Raw genomic sequence first — 20,250 nt, forward strand, 5'->3', positions numbered from 1 at the left:
TGTTCTTCGGCCGTTTTGACTTCCGGATCACCTACCGTCCCGGGACCAAAAACCAAAGATCGGATGCTTTGTCCCGGGTACATGAAGATGAGGTCAAAACAGAGTCGTCAGATCCCCCGGATCCCATCATCCCGGAGTCCGCTATCGTGGCCGCCCTCACCTGGGACGTGGAGAAGACCGTCCGGGAGGCCCTGACACGAGACCCGGACCCCGGAACCGGACCGAAGAACAAACTCTACGTCCCACCAGAAGCCAGGGCTGCAGTTCTGGACTTCTGTCACGGTTCTAAGCTCTCCTGTCACCCTGGGGTGCGAAGAACCGTGGCAGTCGTCCGGCAGCGCTTCTGGTGGGCGTCCCTGGAGGCCGACGTCCGGGGTTACATCCAGGCCTGTACCACCTGCGCCAGGGGCAAGGCAGACCACCGCAAGACACCGGGATTGCTACAGCCGCTGCCCGTGCCTCATCGCCCCTGGTCTCACATCGGCCTGGATTTTGTCACGGGTCTCCCGCCGTCCCAGGGCAACACCGTCGTCCTCACGATAGTGGACCGATTCTCCAAGGCGGCCCACTTCGTGGCCCTCCTGAAGCTCCCAACGGCCCAGGAGACAGCGGACCTCCTAGTCCACCACGTCGTCCGTCTGCATGGGATACCATCAGACATCGTCTCCGATCGCGGTCCCCAGTTCTCCTCGCATGTTTGGAGGCGCTTTTGCCGGGAACTGGGGGCCACGGTCAGTCTCTCGTCCGGGTATCACCCCCAGACCAACGGACAAGCAGAACGGGCCAACCAGGAGAAGGAGCAGACCCTACGCTGTGTGACAGCCGCGCACCCGACGGCCTGGAGTACCCACCTGGCCTGGATCGAGTACGCCCACAACAGTCAAGTGTCGTCCGCCACCGGCCTCTCCCCTTTCGAGGTGTGCTTGGGGTATCAACCCCCGTTGTTTCCGGTGGTTGAGGGGGAGGTCGGTGTGCCCTCGGTCCAGGCCCACCTACGGAAGTGCCGTCGGGTGTGGCGTGCCGCCCGTTCTGCTTTGTTGAAGGCCCAGACGAGGGCGAAGAACCATGCAGACCGGCGGCGGGCCCCGGCTCCCACGTATCGTCCTGGGCAGGAGGTGTGGTTATCCACCAAGGACATTCCCCTTCAAGTGGACTCCCCGAAACTGCAAGAACGATACATTGGCCCTTACAAGATTCTCAAGGTCATCAATCCCGCCGCAGTGAGGCTCCAGCTTCCGGCCTCACTGCGGATTCATCCGGTATTCCATGTCTCCAGGATTAAACCCCATCACACCTCACCCCTCTGCACTCCGGGTCCAGCGCCACCTCCTGCCCGGATCATCGACGGAGAGCCGGCCTGGACCGTGTGCCGGCTCCTCGACGTTCGACGAATGGGCCGGGGTTTTCAGTATTTGGTGGACTGGGAGGGGTACAGCCCCGAAGAACGCTCCTGGGTGAAGAAAGGCTTCATCCTGGACCCGGCCCTCCTGGCCGACTTCTACCGTCGCCACCCTGACAAACCCGGTCGTGCGCCAGGAGGCGCCCGTTGAGGGGGGGGGTCCTGTTGTGTGGGCTGCTGAAGAGGAGGTACTGCTGGCCCACCACCACTAGAGGGCGCCCTGCCTGGAGTGCGGGCTCCAGGCACCAGAGGGCGCTGCCGCCTTACAGGAGCAGCCAGGACGACAGCTGTCATCCATCACTGGAGACAGCTGATCCCAATCAATACGGAGGTATATCAGCAGGATGGCATCTCCACCTCATTTGCCGAGATATCGCCATACCAAAGAGGTAACGACTCTCAGCCGTTCGTGTGCTTATACATAAGTATTGTTCTGTACGTGTTTTTGCAGGAGTACCTGTTTAATCTCTAGACAGCAGGAGCTGGTGACTGGGAGCTAGGACTGCACTCCTTTTCCCCCTGAGAGATAACTGCTTACTCTGCACATTCTTGATTGTTGTTGACGAGAGGTGGAGGTGGACTCTCCACCCTCCGTGTTGCTGGGTGCAGCCGCATCCACACCTGACTGTTTCTGTTTCCTGCCAGCAGTACCAGATCCGGCGAGCGGAGGCAGTGGCCACCTGGGAATTCGGGACTTGGCGGCTCCAGTATCCCCGGGGTCCGGTGGCGGAGGAAATCGGGTTGGTTCCGGTTCGACTTGGACAGACGTCTCCTATCGTCGAGCCTGCCCACACGACACCTTTGAATTAGACTCAATCTCCCTATTGTTATCAGTTGTATTTGTTGTGCCTTTTTTCACAACAGTAAAAACAGTGTTATTTGATTCCTCCATTGTCCGTTCATTTTCGCCCCCTGTTGTGGGTCTGTGTTCCTACACTTTCACAACACAGATGCCCGAACCACCTCACCTGGCTCCTTTCAACGCAAAGGAGCAGCGGCTCTACTCTGAGCTCCCCATGGATGACGGAGCTTCTCACCCTATTTGCAAGGACGATTGTTCCATGACCAGGATGGAACCCGCATTGTTCCTCTTCAATCAGAGGTTCGACTATCGTCCGAACCCTCCTTTCCAGTACCTTGGATTAGACTTTACCAGGGAGGCTGAGTAGTGTGATGCCCCTGTAATTGGCACACACTCTTTGGTCCAGAGAGCGTGTCTCAAAGTGTGTCTATAGTCTCTCATATTTTATTTTAATCTAGTAACATGAGAGAGAACCAAGGATAGACAGGTTTATGGTGCTTTTAGTCTTTATAAATGATTTATTACTAATAAATAATTATTTGTTATTAATAACTAATTAATTATTAATAACCAAGTAGTAAGATTTCTTCAGGTTACATTAGGGATAATGTGAGCAACAGTCTGCTCTTTGTATGTCTGATCCTGTCAGGTCTTAGGTGTTAAGCAGAATGCGTCTTGGTGAGTCCTTGGATGGGGAACCTCGTAGGAAGACCGCGAGTTATGTCTCTTTCTGCAGGTGAAACTGGAGTTGTGTCAGAATCACCAGAATGGGGAGGTGATGGTTTAGTGGTTAAGCGTTGGGCTTGACACTAGAGGATTCTCATTTCAAACCCCAGCCTGACTGGAATATCACTATGGACCCTTGAGCAAGGTCCTTAATCTCCAAGTTGCTCCCGGTGTCTAGTGAGCACCTTGCATAGCCATGAAGTTAGCACTTTGAGATTCCATGGAATGTAAAGTGCGTTACAAATAAAATGTATTATTATTATTATTATTATGAAGTGCTTTGAGCTTCTGATTCAGATGGAAAAGTGCTATATGAATACGGTCCATTTATCAGGAAGGCCACCCAGCATAAAACATGTGCTAAATCCCAATACAGAAATCCCAATAAATCCCTTGAACAAAATAGGAGCAGCCGTAAAACAAACAACATTAGGGATAATATGGCTTTCAAACAAGAGATTTTTTTTTGTTTGTTTTTGATCTAAACAAACTTGATGTAGTTCAAATTGGCAGAGTGGATAAACTATTTTAAGACAGGTTTGCAAAAAAAAAAAAGAAGAAGAAGAAAAGCAGAGAAAATCTTTGTATTTTTATTTTAAAGTGTCTCTTTCATTGACATTTTAAAGAACTGTTTCTAAAGATAATCAACAGCAGCAAAACAATACATTGGTCTATACCATATCTCTGAATTTGGTTACATGGATTCTTTTCTTCAGTCTTGTAGTGGTATTCATTCTCTTTTTTTTTTAGATAGCCTTCTTTCTTTTGTCCTTCCTTCCTCATTCATTTGTAAGCATGAGCGAGATTCAACATGACACTTAATGCTGTTTCCTGTTCACACTCTCTATTCCCTTCCAAGAGTCACCATTTGATCCACAGACTGAGGCATAGATAGATGAAGCTGGCTTTGTTTTGTTGTAGGTTTTTTTTTCCTTGTTTCTACGCAGTCTGTGTTTTTACTGTTTGGAATGAAGAACTTTGTTATTGTGACGTATTAATGGACAGAAGCCGTTTCTTTGTCAGCTTATAGGTTATTTCAAACAGTGTGCCACTTATTATTGTATACTTTTGTAATTATCTGTCTGTGTCACGCTGCTGGTAAAGGTGTGAGTAGATGTGTGACAGCGGTGTGTGTGAGGACAAGCCCCCCGCCCCCCCTGTCAGGATGAGCAGCCAAGGAGGAGGAGCCAAGGATCCTCAGTCAGCCAATCACAGCTCTCGGCCACTGCCGTCTGTACCAGAAGAGAGGAAGCCCAGAAACAAGATCATATCAATATTCGGCTCTGACAAAGGTGAAAAAATGCACAGAGTGCATGATGGCTGTAAAATGAAATCAACAACAACACTCATGTTGGGGTCACTCAGAAGGCTCATTACTCTGCCAACACCCAAAAGATCAGTGCACCATCTGTCCACAAGTCTGTGGAAGTGCAGGTGGTGACTCTTATGCCACAATGTAAATAACACAAACTCAGTAGGAGGCATTATACGTACCCTATTTTCCACAGTATAAGTCACATTTCCCACTTCATGCAGCAAGAAGCAAAATGAGTTGAATTGGCACATTTTTTTTTATAAGGCACACATGGGAAGGAACACAGCTAATGAGCTAATTAATATCACTATACCAAAGTAGAGAAGCTTGAATCTTTGACTGGACTGGGTTGCTTGACGTGAGGATGTTTCGCTTCAAATCACAGAAGCTTCCTCAGCTAAAATTCTTGCTCTGGTAGTCTTACTTCTGTCTTGACTCTTGTAGAGAAGAATAAACCAGAAGCCAACAAACTGAATCTGCTTTGACCTGAGTACCCCATTGTACTCAGGGGTACTCAGGTCAAAGCAGATTCAGTCTTTTGTTCATGGTAATGAGTCATTCATGTCATCAGGAGAGTCGTCAAGGGAGCCATCAGGGGAGGCTTCCATCCCATCATTAGGAGAGTGCTAACTAGAGCACAATAGGTGCTACTTAGAGCTATTGTTTAGTCACTAGCCTATAGCAGTCGACCTCTCGGTAGGAGGGGTCTGGTTAGGTTAAAAACTCCAGCTTTTATGTTTAAATCTAGAATGAATGTAAAAGTTGAAAGAAAAGAAATTGCTCTCAGATACAACAAAGTATGTTCATATTAGAATCCAATGAACATTGGTAGTGTTTTTTTATTTTAATATGCAGTATTTTAGTGCAGTCTGTTAGAGAAAGCAGAACATGTGAATGTGAATATCACCAAGTGATGATCTGACTGAATTCTGTGATGTTTGACTGTCATCTGTAGGAGGTAGGAAAAAGGAAAAGGAAAAGGACAGACCAGAGATTTCCTCTCCATCGGATTTTGAGCACACCATCCATGTAGGCTTTGACGCAGTGACTGGAGAGTTCACTGTAAGTGAATAACTAAAACTCCATGACAAGGCTTTGAATAATTATTTGTGATATTTTGCCATTCAGAATTTTAATTAATACATCAAAAACATAAGGGTTTTTTTTTTTTGTCTTTGTTTTTTGTGCCAAAATCAAAGCACTCTAGAAGCGTCGTGCTCGGAAACCTTCCATATCATTGTAATATGATCAGTGTGTAAAGTGCATGTTTATGTGTGTGTTTGTTCAGGGTATGCCAGAGCAGTGGGCACGCCTTCTACAAACCTCCAACATTAGTAAATCAGAACAGAAACAGAATCCTCAGGCTGTCCTTGACATTCTCAAGTTCTATGACTCCACTAGTGGAAAACAGAAATACCTCAGTTTTTCTGCCTCAGGTCAGTTTTCTGCCACTTTGCAGGATATAAATGGTTAAACGTTGCAAATGTGTAGTCTCCTACCCTTTGTTCTTACATTGTTCCTTTTGCTTATTTCAGATAAAAGCTCTCAGTTGGTGAGTTTTTTCACTCTTCTGCGCTGTGAAGAATTTTATTTATTAAACTTCATGATGTACATGAAACAATTCCTTACAGTTGATCTGTTATATCTGTGTATGATCACTGTTGCAGTCAGGCAAGCAGGGTACGGTGGTCTCACCATCAAGCGGTAAGGATGGCGATGAAGACGAGGATGATGACACGCCACCACCAGTCGTGGCCCCACGGCCAGAGCACACAAAATCAGTGAGTCATGATCAAATTTATTGTTTATTGAAATGATCATGAAAAATGAGGTAGACAGTATTTTAAGATACCATATAGCACAATGATGTGAGCGATTTATGTGCTTACATCCCTACCGGTCCCCGGTTCGAGGCCACCAGTACCCCATTCTCCTTGTACATTTAGAATTGTGCCAAGAAGGGCATCCAGTGTAAAAACTTAAAAACCCAAGAAGCCTAAAGAATCTAGTTTACTATACAAATAGGTTTCGATATTGTTAGTTTATGAATGAATGAATGAATGAATGAATGAATTTATTTGGCACAAAAAAGAGAAAATAGTCCAACAGTGCACCCATGTGGCCGAAAGGGTACAGGCAGAAGCAACGCTTGTAGATGCCTACCCCTTTAACCAAAGAATTAAAAAGAAAAATTTTACATATGTATATAAATAATTATACATATACCTAATACAAATATAAATTTATCTCTAAAGTAAAATTTCAAAAACACAAAGGTACAAGCAGCAGTACACCAAAACAAGTCAAAAGCAGTAAATCTAATTTAACATACTATAACGAGCAATCACATAGTTTCTGTAAAGCCAACCAAAGTACCAGTTGGTTTTATGTTATCCGGGCAATTTTTTCCAAATGTTAACACCTTTTACAGAAACACAATGACTTTTTACAGTAGTTCGTATCTTTGATTTCTGAAATAACAATGTGCCTCATAAGTTATGACTGGAGTCTCTCATTTTAAACATGTCCTGGACATGTAGTGGCAGAAGTTGTGCTTTGAACATAATTTGTATTATGATATAATCAATCAAATCCCATAATAATTATGGGATAATTAAAACACTTTATAATTAAGTGTTTTGTACATGTAGTCATTTTTAGTGGTATCCTGTCAAAAACAAAACACAAAAGTAAAAAATGAACTGGAGGGCAGTCAGACACTAAATCACTTAAATGAGGAACAACTTCTGTTTCATAATCTGCTTAACTCTTCTTTGACTCAAGACTTGAAATGTGTTCATGTGTTCACAACATGTTTGGTCAGTCTGGCCTCTTAAATGTTTATATTGCGAAGCACATTCAAGAATTGGTGATTTTTGAATGAGCAGCAACATAATGCATGGCAAATGTTTTGGGGAGGTGATGGTCAAGAGGTTAACACTGCAGGCTTGAAAGGGTCCTCAGTTCAATTCCCTACAAGACATGAAGATCATGAAGGCTCCTTGGGCAAGGTCCTTAATAACTGCGTGTGCAGTTGAGCACCTTGAATGGGCACATGCTGGTGTGTGTGTGTGTGTGTGTGTGTGTGTGTGTGTGTGTGTGTGTGTGTGTGTGTGTGTGTGTGTGTGTGTGTGTGTGTGTGTGTGTGTGTGTGTATACTGTATATAGGGTGTCTCAAAAAATGTACCCAAAAGTATTTTGATAGCACAGAAAAACCAATCAGTATTATCAGACATTTTCTGCATGACCATGTGGCCGAAGCATGTAACTTTTGTCCCCAGTGACAGTTTTTAGTTCACGCTTTCCTTTGTGATGTTTTAACCGTTTATCTTTTATACCACATGATCAATGTAACCTCCTCGTCTGAAGTTTCCTAAGAAACAAATCATCTGTCTCCAGTTTTCTGGAAAGCTACCTTGTAAATTCAAGTCTCCTTGCCAGGCAGTTTAGTTCGCGCTAAAACTGAATTTTGTATGGAAAGAGATGCAAGTCAGCCCTTAGGATGCGTTGCACAGAACTCAGTGATTTTTCTTCTCTGAATAGGGTCAACTGCGGCATTTTTCCTGGACTTTCCTGTCTTGCAGAACAAACCTCTGGGTTCCTGAAATGAGAAAACCACCATTATTTCCAAGTAAAACCATTTCCTGGTATTCATATTTCAGAGTACTTCTGGGTACATTTTTTGAGACAACCTATATACAGTATGTAAAATAGCTTTCTCTCCCAACTTTTGTGGCAGTTAATTTATTAGGTTTTTAGTAATCTTGTTTGTGTGTGTCAGGTATACACACGATCAGTGATAGACCCACTCCCAGCACCAGAGGGTGATGCAGCCTCTAAAACAGCAGACAAACTGAAGAAGAAGGGTGGCAAGATGACTGATGAGGAAATCATGGAGAAACTTAGTAGGTCTCTCACACACTTTCACACATTTAGTTTTGGGTTAAGTTGAGTTCACTCACTGAGCTGTTTTTATCATTGTTTTTAAGGAACTATTGTCAGTATTGGAGATCCTAAAAAGAAATACACCCGCTATGAGAAGATCGGCCAAGGGTGAGCGAACATTTCATGGGGTTTAATAGGTTTCTGGTCTAAATGACCAGAGATTTAGGTCAGTGGTGTCCAAGCTATTCCAGAAAGGGCCGAGAGGGTGCAGGTTTTCTTTGCAGCCATTGACTCCAGCAGGTGATTTCACTGATGAACTCATCCCACCTGCTCAAAGTGATGTTCATCAGTGAAATCACCTGCTGGAGTCAGTGGCTGCAAAGAAAACCTGCACCCTCTCGGCCCTTTCTAGAATAGTTTGGACACCACTGGTTTAGGTGATCCTGACTTATTGCAACAGCCTGTGGCGGATGGACATTTAGAAGCATAAGCAGGATTAAATAATGAAAATAAATTTGTGCCACCTCTCACTTTTCTTCTCAGGGCTTCTGGTACAGTTTACACAGCCATAGATGTTGCCACAGGACAAGAGGTGAGGTTTATTAATTTTGGACGAAGTCACTCATTTGCTTTATATCAGTTTGATGATGAAAAACTAAAATAGGTAAAGTACCAAAGATTTTCCCTCCTGTAATTAAATTTACAGTACCAGTTAAAAATATAGACACAGCAGACACACAAGCTGATACGATAAAACGCGGCCGTATCTTTGTAGTTTCCGAACAGGGGTATATTGGGAATTTTTTGTTGGTTTCTTTCTTTTTTAATTCCCATATTTGACCACTATGTATTTCTGGAAGTGTTCCCATTGTTGGAACAAAGCTTAAAACCTGTTTCAGCTACCTAGAAACTTTGCATTATTTTATCTAAAATGGTTTAGGGTTAAAATAAAGTCCCTTAAAATAAAGTTTCTTCATTGTTTTGGCTGTTCCCCTTCTGGCTCTCAACAGCAGATCTTCTGTCTCCACCCCACCTGTTTGTGATATGGTGCCGTCTCACCAGTGTAACTGATTTAAAATGAATGAATACACTCATATGGGGCAGCATGGTGGCTCAGTGGTTAGCACTCTTCCCTCACACAAAGAAAGTCTGGGGTTCGATTAGTTGACATGTTCTCCCCATGACTGTGTGGGTTTCCTCCCACCATAATGAGGCACGTTAGATTGTGCTCCTTTCTCTTCCTTTGACCAAGGCAGCGCCTATCTCTAGTATCAGCCCTTTGGCACCGGCTGCCCCATTGTTCCTAGTAGGTGGATTGTGTTGAACTGTAAGGAAGATGTGTTAAATTCAGGGGACAAATTGCATTACATGTATCCATATATGTACTGTGAAATTAAAGGACTTTCTTTTGTATTTAATGTTTTTTCCGAGCTCCTGTTTGCTTTACAATTACCACCAAATTGTGACTTCAGATCAAAATATAGATATATGCAAACGGCTGTACCTTTGACTGGTAATGTATATTTAAATTGTAAACAACGACACCACTGTAGTACTTGCATACTACTGCAGATAAAATTGTGAATATCTGTGCTCATGTTTTAGCAACATTGCTGTGCCCTGCAGGTGGCGATCAAACAGATTAATTTGCAGAAGCAACCAAAGAAAGAGCTGATCATTAACGAAATTCTGGTAATGAAGGAGATGAAGAACCCCAACATTGTCAACTTCTTAGACAGGTAACATCAACATAATGCACATACACTGTAGACACGCTCATCTGCGGCACGAAATATAACTGGACTGAGAATGACTGTTGTGTTTTTAGCTTTCTTGTGGGGGATGAGCTGTTTGTGGTGATGGAGTACCTTGCCGGTGGATCTCTAACTGATGTTGTGACAGAGACGTGTATGGATGAGGCTCAGATCGCGGCTGTCTGCAGGGAGGTAGGATGGCGCGTTAGATAAGGAACAAAAGCAACACCTGCTGTTGCCTTTGAGCCTCAAGGGCTTCAGTCAGCGCAAATGTACTGGGGTTCAGCCTAAAACCATGCAATACTTACAAAAGATAGTAAGAATGGAAGTTGGTTAATTACAGGAAAAACCTCCTGACAATATCAGTGAGGAAAAAGAAAAGTATGCCCAGTAGGTCTCACACGTCTTTCCAGTGCAGACACTTCTATCAATTCCTCTCATGAATGCCAGTGACTCATTTACGAGAATCCTGTCCAGTTTTAATTCTCAATGGCTGACATCACGCTTAATGGAGAAACCACCTCTTTGTTCCTGCCAGGTTCTTCAGGCTCTGGAGTTTCTTCACGCCAACCAAGTCATCCACAGAGACATCAAGAGTGACAATGTGCTACTGGGCATGGATGGATCAGTCAAACTGAGTGAGGGACACTTATTGGACGTACTCTACTAATCACACATCTGTGGAAAAGTATTTTGTACAACTTGCAACTTTAAATTGATGGACCTCGTTCATGTATGTCTCTCTCCTTCCAGCCGACTTTGGCTTCTGTGCTCAGATCACTCCAGAACAGAGCAAACGCAGCACCATGGTCGGGACTCCATACTGGATGGCTCCTGAGGTGGTCACCAGGAAAGCCTATGGACCCAAAGTAGATATTTGGTCTCTGGGCATTATGGCTATAGAGATGGTGGAAGGAGAGCCTCCGTACCTTAACGAGAACCCTCTCAGGGTGAGTGACAGCTCAGATGTTTTGGTGTGAATGATTTTCTAATTGTTTTGTCATATTTCTGCCCAGACATATGATGTATAGCACTCAACATCATACTATAATTTGAGAAATGTGTCTTTGTTTGGTTGTTCCACTACTCCTTTGAGGTACTTGAGCCAATTTTCACCACATTTGCTGTGTGCATGTAGGTTGACCACTTAAGGGGTTTGTTTGGGCAGAGGTCAAGGTCATTGATTTGATTTGATTTATTTATTTCAGTCAGCACACTCATGCAATAACAGAAAATGAATGAATGAATAGATAAAATTTTTTTTTTTTTAAAGTAAACACATCATGAATATACTGAGAAAAAAACAAAACATGTAGCTGAATGAAAAAGGTCAAGGCTGAAGTTATCTAGCTTTTAAATGCCCTAACCTATTTATACCGTATCAGTATTAAAAATAAAACATTCCTGTCAGACTACGAACAAAAACAATCACAGTTAATCACAGATATTGGTAAACGTCTGTTTCATTTTAAATACTTTAGTGAGCACTGTAAGCATTGTGGGCAAAGCTAAAAATTCTGATTCATTATTTTATTTTTTCCCCACTCTGATGTCCACCAGGCTTGAGACACAACAGTAGGTCAGTTCTGGAATTGCAAGGTGGCCAATTTACCAAATATCAATTGTCTGGGTCAGAGTTGAAATTTTTCACACTGATGTGTACCAGACTTTACACACATACTGTATTTACTCCATTAAAGGCGCCCCTCTCTAATAAATGCCTCCTCTTTTATTTTTTTTATTTTTGTCACATTGCATGTAGTGAAATTGTGAATTCCTAAGAGAACAGAATAAAATGAAGTAGTTATACCTCATTGCCGCAAAATCTCATCAAGTCTGTTCTGGGTTTCCATGGTGCTTATGCAGCCACAGTGTCTCATATTTCAGACCCTTCCCTGTCACTCGAATGCTTGCTTTAGCTCAAACGTTGACGAGTAAAAATGTTTGCATGGAGCCATTTTATGTAATTGTGTAGCAGCTACTGCATGTAGAAAAACATTTGTTTTGAGTCTGCGCTGCTTCTCTTGCATGCAGTACGCATGTCCATACGTACCGTAAGGCCGTACTGTGTACAGCATGCATGCAAATGATTATCGATAAATGCCCCGCCTTTATGAAAATTTCACGCCCTTGGTGTGTTTGAGTAAATACGGGTATGGAGGTTGGTGCTGTAATTGCCCAGGCGAGGTAAAATTTGCCAAAGCTCAAAGGAAAGTTTCATTTCAGAATCTTTTATTTTTGGTCAATGTCAAGGAATTTGATTTTGGACCAAACGTGGCACACACCTAGGTGAATTCCAGAATAACCCTTGCAAGGTCAGCCATAGGTCAATCATTTGGGTGAAGGTCAAGGTCACTGGGAACAAATGTTAGATTTCTGTAGCTGTGACTGTCTTCATACCAATGGACTATACCTAGTAAACTCAACTTGTTGCTGCTACCCAGAGTTTTTCCTCCCTTTGGGGTTAAATAACTAAAGAGAAAGAACAATACAATCTTTCAGACACTCGATGTTTGGGTTCTCCATAATGCTTGCTGCTATCGGACATCCAGTGGTGGTTCTACTGACACGTATTAGCATCAGTCTATCAATCAAACCTCCACTTTTTGAAACATTATAATATGGTGCAACAGTTGTGAGCAATTTATATGTTTGCAGTGATATGTAATGCATATTCTTTGCATTTACGTATTTGTTCTGAAATTGGCCAAAAAGATGCAAGTGTTTGTTCAAATTTTCCATTATCAAATGTACTATAGCACTTTTCCATCTGACAGCAGGAGCTCAAAGTGCTTTAAAACGATTCCTCAGGTTCACCCTTTCACACTCACACACATGCTTAGGAGCTGTGATGCAAGGTGGTCAGCTGCATACCTTAACATTAAGGGATCATTTAAGAAGTCATTTTGGACTTGACCTCTAGCATGCAATATTTAGCTCTAAAAAAAAAATAGGTAACGGCAAACAAACACAACAGGTTATACAGTAAACTACTTTTCTTCCAACACTCTAGGCATTGTATTTAATTGCCACCAATGGGACTCCTGAGCTGCAGAGTCCAGAGAAGCTGTCTCCCGTCTTCAAGTCCTTCCTGTCTTCCTGCCTGGAAATGGATGTGGAGAAACGAGGTTCAGGCAGAGAACTGCTGCAGGTAGAAATGTTCACATGCTCTAAAATGTGCACAGAATTTTAAGTCATCTGACTTATTGCTTTTTGCTTCATGTTGCAGCACCCATTCCTGAAGCTGGCCAAGCCTCTCTCTAGCCTTACTCCCCTCATCCTGGCAGCCAAGGAGGCCATGAGGAGCAACCGCTAAATCCCAGTAAAGACTCTAAGAGCTAATGCCATTGACAAATGAACCAATCTGCCTCCTGTGCTAGCCTGCGTATGACGACTATCAGCAAGCTGTTAGTGTCCCAAACACTCCCTGGTGCTTCTGTAAAAGTTTTCTCAACTTTGTATCTTTCTCATGAGCTCTTTTGTAATATTTTCTGCTTCTCCTGCAGTTGCTGGATGTGCACGTTGTTTCTGTTGCCACTGTTTACTATGGTAGCTAACAGCTTGTCCACTTTTGCACTTCCCTTTTTTTGGGGGGGGTGGGGGTGTCAGACCAGACTTGGGGAAGCTCACTGGTTATTGTGCACCATATTTCTAGGAGCTCATTATTTATAAGACTTTTACTTGCACATAAAGTGAAACAACTTGAAGAAGTCTATTGTTAAAAAAAGTGGGGTGCAGGTATGTTTACAAAGAGAGGAAAATCCTAGAAATTTGGTGTGTGGTGATTGCAGTCAGGTTACAGTCATTTTGATGTCAATATTTGTGCAAACATTTGTGACAGGATTGTTTAAAATTGATGTGGAAAACTAAAGCGAACCAATAATCTGATGTGTTGTCCAACATGTTGCAGTGTAGAATAGTGGGAAAAACCATACCACTGTCATTATGTGATCCACTATTTAATCACATCAGTCCTGCAAAGGGAAGCCATTTATTTATTTAAATTCTTTTTTTTTTTTTACTTTTTATCTCAACATTTTAAGTCAGTGCATTGCTCTTTTTTAATTTCTGAATGTCTGCCTTTTGGTGGAAATATAGTGTTTAAAGGCACAAAAACAAACACTATCATGAAGTGGACTGTGACTTCATTTTGTGCAGGCTCTTGTACAAACTATGCAGACATTCCTGGTGACTTTCACGTGGAACAGTCTGCCTTACACCTGGAATGCTGCAAACCATACTTCTATCCTTTTGGACATTCTGTATGTCTAAAGCTGTGCCTTTTTAACTGATGCCTTAATGTTGGTAGTTTGGAGCAAATGCAACAAAACTGCAGAATGAAAACAATTGAATTTGTTGAACTGGAGGAAGAATCAGCTTTTTTGTATATTATATACTGCTGATGTTTCAGATTTTTTTAAAAGTATGTATAACATTGTTTTATTAGTTGTAACTATCATCAGATGATTTTTTTTTTCTTGCTGTGTGTTCGTGTGTGTGTTCTGATTCATCTTCCATTCCAGAAGGTAGAGGTTCACACTTCCAAGAATAAAATGTAATGACATCGCCAACTAAATCTCTGAGAGGAACCAAATTATTTGAGTTTTCTCATATGCCAATGAGTTAAATGAGAATTCTGGGAAATTGCAGTCTAGACTCTATTTTTAGATGTTTTGTGGGTTATCTTTACATTCAGGACAAAAATGAATGTAATCGTGCATTATTTATTAAGAAAGTAAACAGTATCGGCAAGTAGAAGCTAACTGGGTAGTTAATGTTATGGGATGGGGCAGAAAGAATTCAGAGTAAACTGCTTCTCGTCACCACTGAACAGATGAAAACATCATTACAAGTGTACAGCTCTATGGACCACTTAATGCGGAGCTAAACGTGTGTACGTTTGCCTCACTAAATGTAGCTTGGGAGATGGGTCTTGTGGAATGAACTCCTACTCACCAGTTGACTTGCTGACAGTTGATCTCAGTGCACTGCTGCTGGAACAGAGAAGGACAGCTAGGCTAAGGTAAGCCTAACTGTATCTCTGTTTTTAAAAGTTTATTTGCATGTTGTGGCCAAGGGGTTAGTGCGCTTGGTTGCAGTGCGGAAAGTTCCCGGTTCAAACACCACCCCTGCCACATTTCTCCATGTAATGTGGAGTTGCATCAGGAAGGGCATCCGGTGTAAAACTTGTCTCGCTTCAACATGCAGATTTGCCTTGTATCTGCTGTGGTGACCCCGAGTGAAAAACAAGGGAGCAGCCAAAGGGACTTACTATTTACATATTTTGACATACAGTGGGGCCAAAAAGTATTTAGTGAACTCCTGAATGTGCAAGTTCTCCGACTTAGAAAGTTGAGAGAGGTCTGTAATTTTCATCATAGGTACACTTCAACTATGAGAGACAAAATGAGAAAAAAAAATCCATGAAATCACATTGTAGGATTTTTAAATAATTGTAAGTTATGGTGGAAAATAAGAATTTGGTCACCCACAAACAAGCAAGATTTCTGGTGCTCACAGATCTGTAACTACTTCTTTAAGAAGCTCTTCTGTCCTCCACCTGTTACCTGTATTAATGGCACCTGTTTGAACTCGTTATCTGTATAAAAGACACCTATCCACAGCCTCAAACAGTCAGACTCCAAACTCAACCATGGCCAAGACCAAACAGCTGTTGAAGGACACCAGGAAGAAAATTGTAGACCTGCACCAGGCTGGGAAGAGTGAATCTACAATACTCAAGCAGGTTGGTGTGAATAAATCAAATGTGGGAGCAACTGTAAGAAAATGGAAGACATACAAGACCATTGATAATCTCCCTCGATCTGGGGCTCCACGCAAGATGTCATCCCGTGTGGTTAAAATGATCATGAGAATGGTGAACAAAAATCCAAGAACGACACAGAGGGTCCTGATGAATGACCTGCAGAGATCTGGGACCAAAGTAACAAAGGCTACATACTATGCAGAGCGGTACTCAAATCCTGCAGTGCCAGGCATGTCCAGGCCCATCTGAAGTTTGGCAGAGAGCATATGGATGATCCAGAAGAGGATTGTGAGAATATCATGTGGTCAGATGAAATCAAAATGGAACTTTTTAGTAAAAATTCAACTCGTCATGTTTGGAGGAAGTCGAATGCTGAGTTGCATCCCAAGAACTCCATATCTACTGTGAAGCATGGGGGTGGAAACGTCATGCTCTGGGGCTGTTTTTCTGCAAAGGGGACAGGATAACTGATCGGTGTTAAGGGAAGAATGAACGTGGCCATGCATCATGAAATTTTAAGCCAGAACCTCCTTCCTTCAATGAGAGCACTGAAGATGCAACGTGGCTGGGTCTTCCTGCATGACAATGATCCCAAACACACCGCTTGGGCAACAAAGGAGTGGCTCTGTAAAAAGCATTTCAAGGTCCTGGAGTGGCCTAGCCAGGCTCCAGACCTCAACCCCATAGCAAATTTGTTGAGGGAGTTGAAAGTCCATATTGCCCAGTGACAGCCCCAAAACATCACTGCTCTAGAGGAGATCTGCATGGAGGAATGGGCCAAAATACCAGCTACAGTGTGTGCACACCTGGTGAAGACTTAAAGGAAACGTTTGACCTCTGTCATTGCCAAGAAAGATTATGTTACAAAGTACTGAGTTGAACTTTTGTTATTGACCAAATACTTACTTTCCACCATAATTTACAAATAAATTATTTAAAAATCCTACAATGTGATTTCCTGGATTTTTTTTCTCTCATAGCTGAAGTGTACCTGTGATGAAAATTACAGACCTCTCGTTTCTTTCTAAGTAGAACTTGCACAGTCAGGGACTAACTAAATACTTTTTGGCCCTATTGTAAATAGGTACACGTTTAGCTCCACACTGTCTAGATGTGGTTTAGTCTGTTCTTTCCCCATCTAATAACATTAATTAGCTGACTAACGTCTACTTGCTAATGCGGTATTTGCATTCCAAATAGTGCACCAGTTTTAGTCCCAAATGAAAAGGTGACACTAAAACATTTAAAAATAAAACCAATAAAATCCTGGATTTCTCCTTTGAGGTGGCTTCCTGGAAAGCACTTTAAAAAATTAATCAGAAATGCTGCAGAAAGACCATCAGGTGGTTTCATAATGCAGAGGTTAAGAAGAAAATTAACTCACTGGGAAAACATCATGTGACCAGGTAAACAGAATGCATGTTCCAGTTGTATGTGTCATAAATTGAATGTTTGATATATATTCAGTCAATGTTTGGTGTTTTTTTTTTAAATATGTACTGAATCAAATCTATATAGTACGAACTTGCAGTATGTAAATTATAACTAAACATGAACTGATATGGGCCGGCATCCCCCATTAATGTAAATGATTCATATTTATTTTTGTTGACTTTTTCTTTATTTTTAATGTTTTATAGGCATCATTGTTTATTGTAGAGTCAGGAAACGGGGAGAGACATGCAGCAAACGTTGCTCAGGCCAGAACCCCAAAGTGGTGCAAATCTGTAGTAAATCCTTCACCCCGTCCTCCACAAGCACCGCTCTGTTCTCCTGTTTTGACAGATGAGGGTGGTGTTCATCTTTATATGGCCACCACAGAATCAAGCATTTTAAACGTGCAAGACTTACACCAAATAGTGCAGAATTTGATTCTTTGGCACTAAAAAATTTGAGAAAAGCAGTTTGTTTTCCTATTGATAGCAGATCAGCAATCTTTAATTATTTTTACTATACTGTATGAATAAAAGCAAATGCACCTTCTGATTACTGTGTAACAGCTAGGGTGGCCAGATGTCCTCCTTTCTGCGACAAATTGAGATGGTTTCTGGTGTTGTTCCGGCTTCAGTTTTGAAATGCGTGTTTGAAATACGCATTTCAAAACTGAAGCTAGACTGTCAATAACAACACCGGAAACCATCTCAATTTGTGGCACAAAGGAGTACATCTGGCCACCCTAGTAACAGCAGATGATTTTTCTGTCAGCACATTTTGAATCTGCTTTTATCAGCGGTTTGCTCCACCAAAGACGTAGCATTCAAAGTCATAATCATTCCCTTTATCTTCAATCAAACCCAAAATCAAAGAGAACGCCATCTTCCATATCAGATGAACAATATGACTCAAAATTTTGGTTTAAACGTATTAAGACGTATTAACAAAGACATAAATTTGGAAAGGGGGTGCTAAAAAATGTCAGCCACAAGAGCAAATATAAAAAATGGGAAACAAGAAAAAAATTTACTAAACAACAAAATTCAGATTCACATTGCATCTTAACAGATAAATGGCAGTTTATAGTATGATGTGAAATACTTTACATTTCTCAGCAAAGAGGAAATGTGAAATGCATAGCACATGGTATGACTGAAAAAAAAGATTGAGAACTGACAGCATGTTGAATAACACAATGATTCTTTTATGTGTTTTACTTGCTCCATGGGAACCACATTCTTGTTGTGTTTAACCAGTTCCATAACAGTAAAACAGGACACAATTCTGCAATCTTCAACAATTACTGCAAAATAATAGTATTATTTTGGGTTTTTCCTGCACTGGTTTGTGTCCTGGTACAGAGCCCAGTCCAACAGAGACTCTGTCCCACATTAGTCTTTTCAGCAAAGATCAGATGCAACATAAAAACACACATTTTACTCATGTAAATTTTTCTGATCTTCTCATTAAAATATCAACAGAGGTTATACTGTTTGAGGGGTCAAAGGTTGCAACAGGCATCACAGTCATTGTCAAGAAAATTGATCTATTGGAAAGTGTGGTGGTGGTGGTGGGTTGTAAAATTTGCTGTATAGCCTCAGTGGTCTTAGAGATCTGAGTTTTTGGTTGTTACCATGGTAATTCACCCTAGTGAGATAGCCCATAATCCTTTGCGTGCCAGCATTACTGCGGTCTCAAAAACAGAATCCACATGATGGCAATTGCAAAATGAACGTTATATTAACAAAATGTAATTTTTATGCTTTTCATCACGTTATTAAGACACTGCATGCATAAGACCCTGGAAACTTGCTAAAACAAATATTCCAAATAATCCGTGTATGCTATGTTTAATCTGTGTGGAACTTAATAAACGCAAATCAAATTTCAGACTTTTTATATATATTCCTCTGGAACAAACAGGAGAAACAGATCAAACTTCACATTCCCCCAGAATGACAAGAACAGGAAGCGATCGCAGCTCACAGCAACTCAACAACCTGAGCTTCTGGCATGTTTACATAAAACAAACAAAAACAACATAAAACCCACAGAATATATTCACAAGAGTTTTAGGCACAATATACAAAGAGTTTTATGTTGCGATGTTCATGCTGTTGTCCGTGTGCAGCAGTGCAGCCTGATCAGAGCATCTGATTGCAGTTTTCAATGTTACTGACATCTCACAGCGCGGTGAACTCGCTGAGGTTTTGCGAGATTTGAAACAATAGGGTGAATGCAACAGTTTCTGGCCAAGTGTTGTGTCACAGCCTGTAGAAACTTGTACCTTACCCATAAATTGACACAGATTTGACAAAGATTCTTTATATGGCATGTACTTTATTTGATCTTTTTTTTTTTTCTGCCTGGGTGGTTGCCATCCAGGACCAGAAGTGGTGAGTGAGGTGTTGCTTGGAAACAGGTCATGCCTCCTGACATTATTTGATTTATCTTTCAGTTTTTTAAATTCATCATTCAGTTGATTGCAGCAGTATGAGCAGTCAGCGTCATGCAAAAAAATTTCAGGATTATCATTTACTATTCAAAATCTGATGTTTTCAGCCTTATATTATCACATTTTTGAAGGAATACTTTTCAAAAGGGTAAAACAGTTCATGCACAGCAATAAACTGTCAGTTTACTGCACTCATATATTGCAAGGTGCATTAGTTTTGGACTGGAGTTCTGGCATGACAAAGTAATTCTCAGAGGATGATACATTGTCTTTTTTGAATTTCACATGCACAGATGTGCGCCTCCTTTAGAATATATTTAGCATATTTCTGCATCAATGCCTGTCACAGTTTATCCTATTCGGTACAAAATGTGAAGTGTTTTCATGCACTCACACCTAAAGCTGCCTCAGGATGATGTCACCAACAGTTCTGATGGTCATGTTGGTTTTCATGACTCAAGGTGAGAAAATATTAGAACCAAACCAACAGGACTGTGATATTTTATGTTTAAAATCACATCAGTCCTTGAATAGTTTATATGCAGGTTTCAGTTTTTAGATCTTTTGATTATTTAAAGGTTTAAAGGTACAGTGGGGTAAAAAAGTATTTAGTCAGTCTACGATTGTGCAAGTTCTCCTACTTAGAAAGATGAGAGAGGTCTGTAATTTTCAACATAGGTACACTTCAATTATGAGATGCAAAATGACAAAAA

The 20,250-nt window shown here is 41.7% G+C and overlaps 1 protein-coding gene across 3 annotated transcripts in view; it reads left to right on the forward strand.

The window, feature by feature from the left end:
- The window catches only part of LOC117532258 (serine/threonine-protein kinase PAK 2-like), a 29,170-nt gene extending 14,716 nt beyond the window's left edge, over positions 1-14,454 (forward strand). For 2 of the 3 annotated variants that reach the window (XM_034195575.1, XM_034195576.1), the window contains exons 2-15: positions 4,032-4,219; positions 5,198-5,304; positions 5,531-5,678; positions 5,778-5,794; positions 5,910-6,023; positions 8,024-8,147; positions 8,232-8,295; positions 8,671-8,719; positions 9,754-9,866; positions 9,956-10,073; positions 10,420-10,519; positions 10,635-10,831; positions 12,895-13,032; positions 13,111-14,454. In XM_034195575.1, coding sequence (XP_034051466.1) covers positions 4,042-4,219; positions 5,198-5,304; positions 5,531-5,678; positions 5,778-5,794; positions 5,910-6,023; positions 8,024-8,147; positions 8,232-8,295; positions 8,671-8,719; positions 9,754-9,866; positions 9,956-10,073; positions 10,420-10,519; positions 10,635-10,831; positions 12,895-13,032; positions 13,111-13,197 — 1,554 coding nt within the window. In that variant the 5' untranslated portion in view covers positions 4,032-4,041 and the 3' untranslated portion in view covers positions 13,198-14,454. Of the gene's footprint in view, positions 1-4,025; positions 4,220-5,197; positions 5,305-5,530; positions 5,679-5,777; positions 5,795-5,909; positions 6,024-8,023; positions 8,148-8,231; positions 8,296-8,670; positions 8,720-9,753; positions 9,867-9,955; positions 10,074-10,419; positions 10,520-10,634; positions 10,832-12,894; positions 13,033-13,110 lie in introns of all 3 variants that reach the window. The other variant, XM_034195574.1, reaches the window with a different exon arrangement.
- The last annotated feature ends 5,796 nt before the right edge of the window (positions 14,455-20,250 follow it).

The sequence above is a fragment of the Thalassophryne amazonica genome, chromosome 19 (assembly GCF_902500255.1).
Source record: "Thalassophryne amazonica chromosome 19, fThaAma1.1, whole genome shotgun sequence".
Taxonomy (NCBI): Eukaryota; Metazoa; Chordata; class Actinopteri; order Batrachoidiformes; family Batrachoididae; genus Thalassophryne; species Thalassophryne amazonica.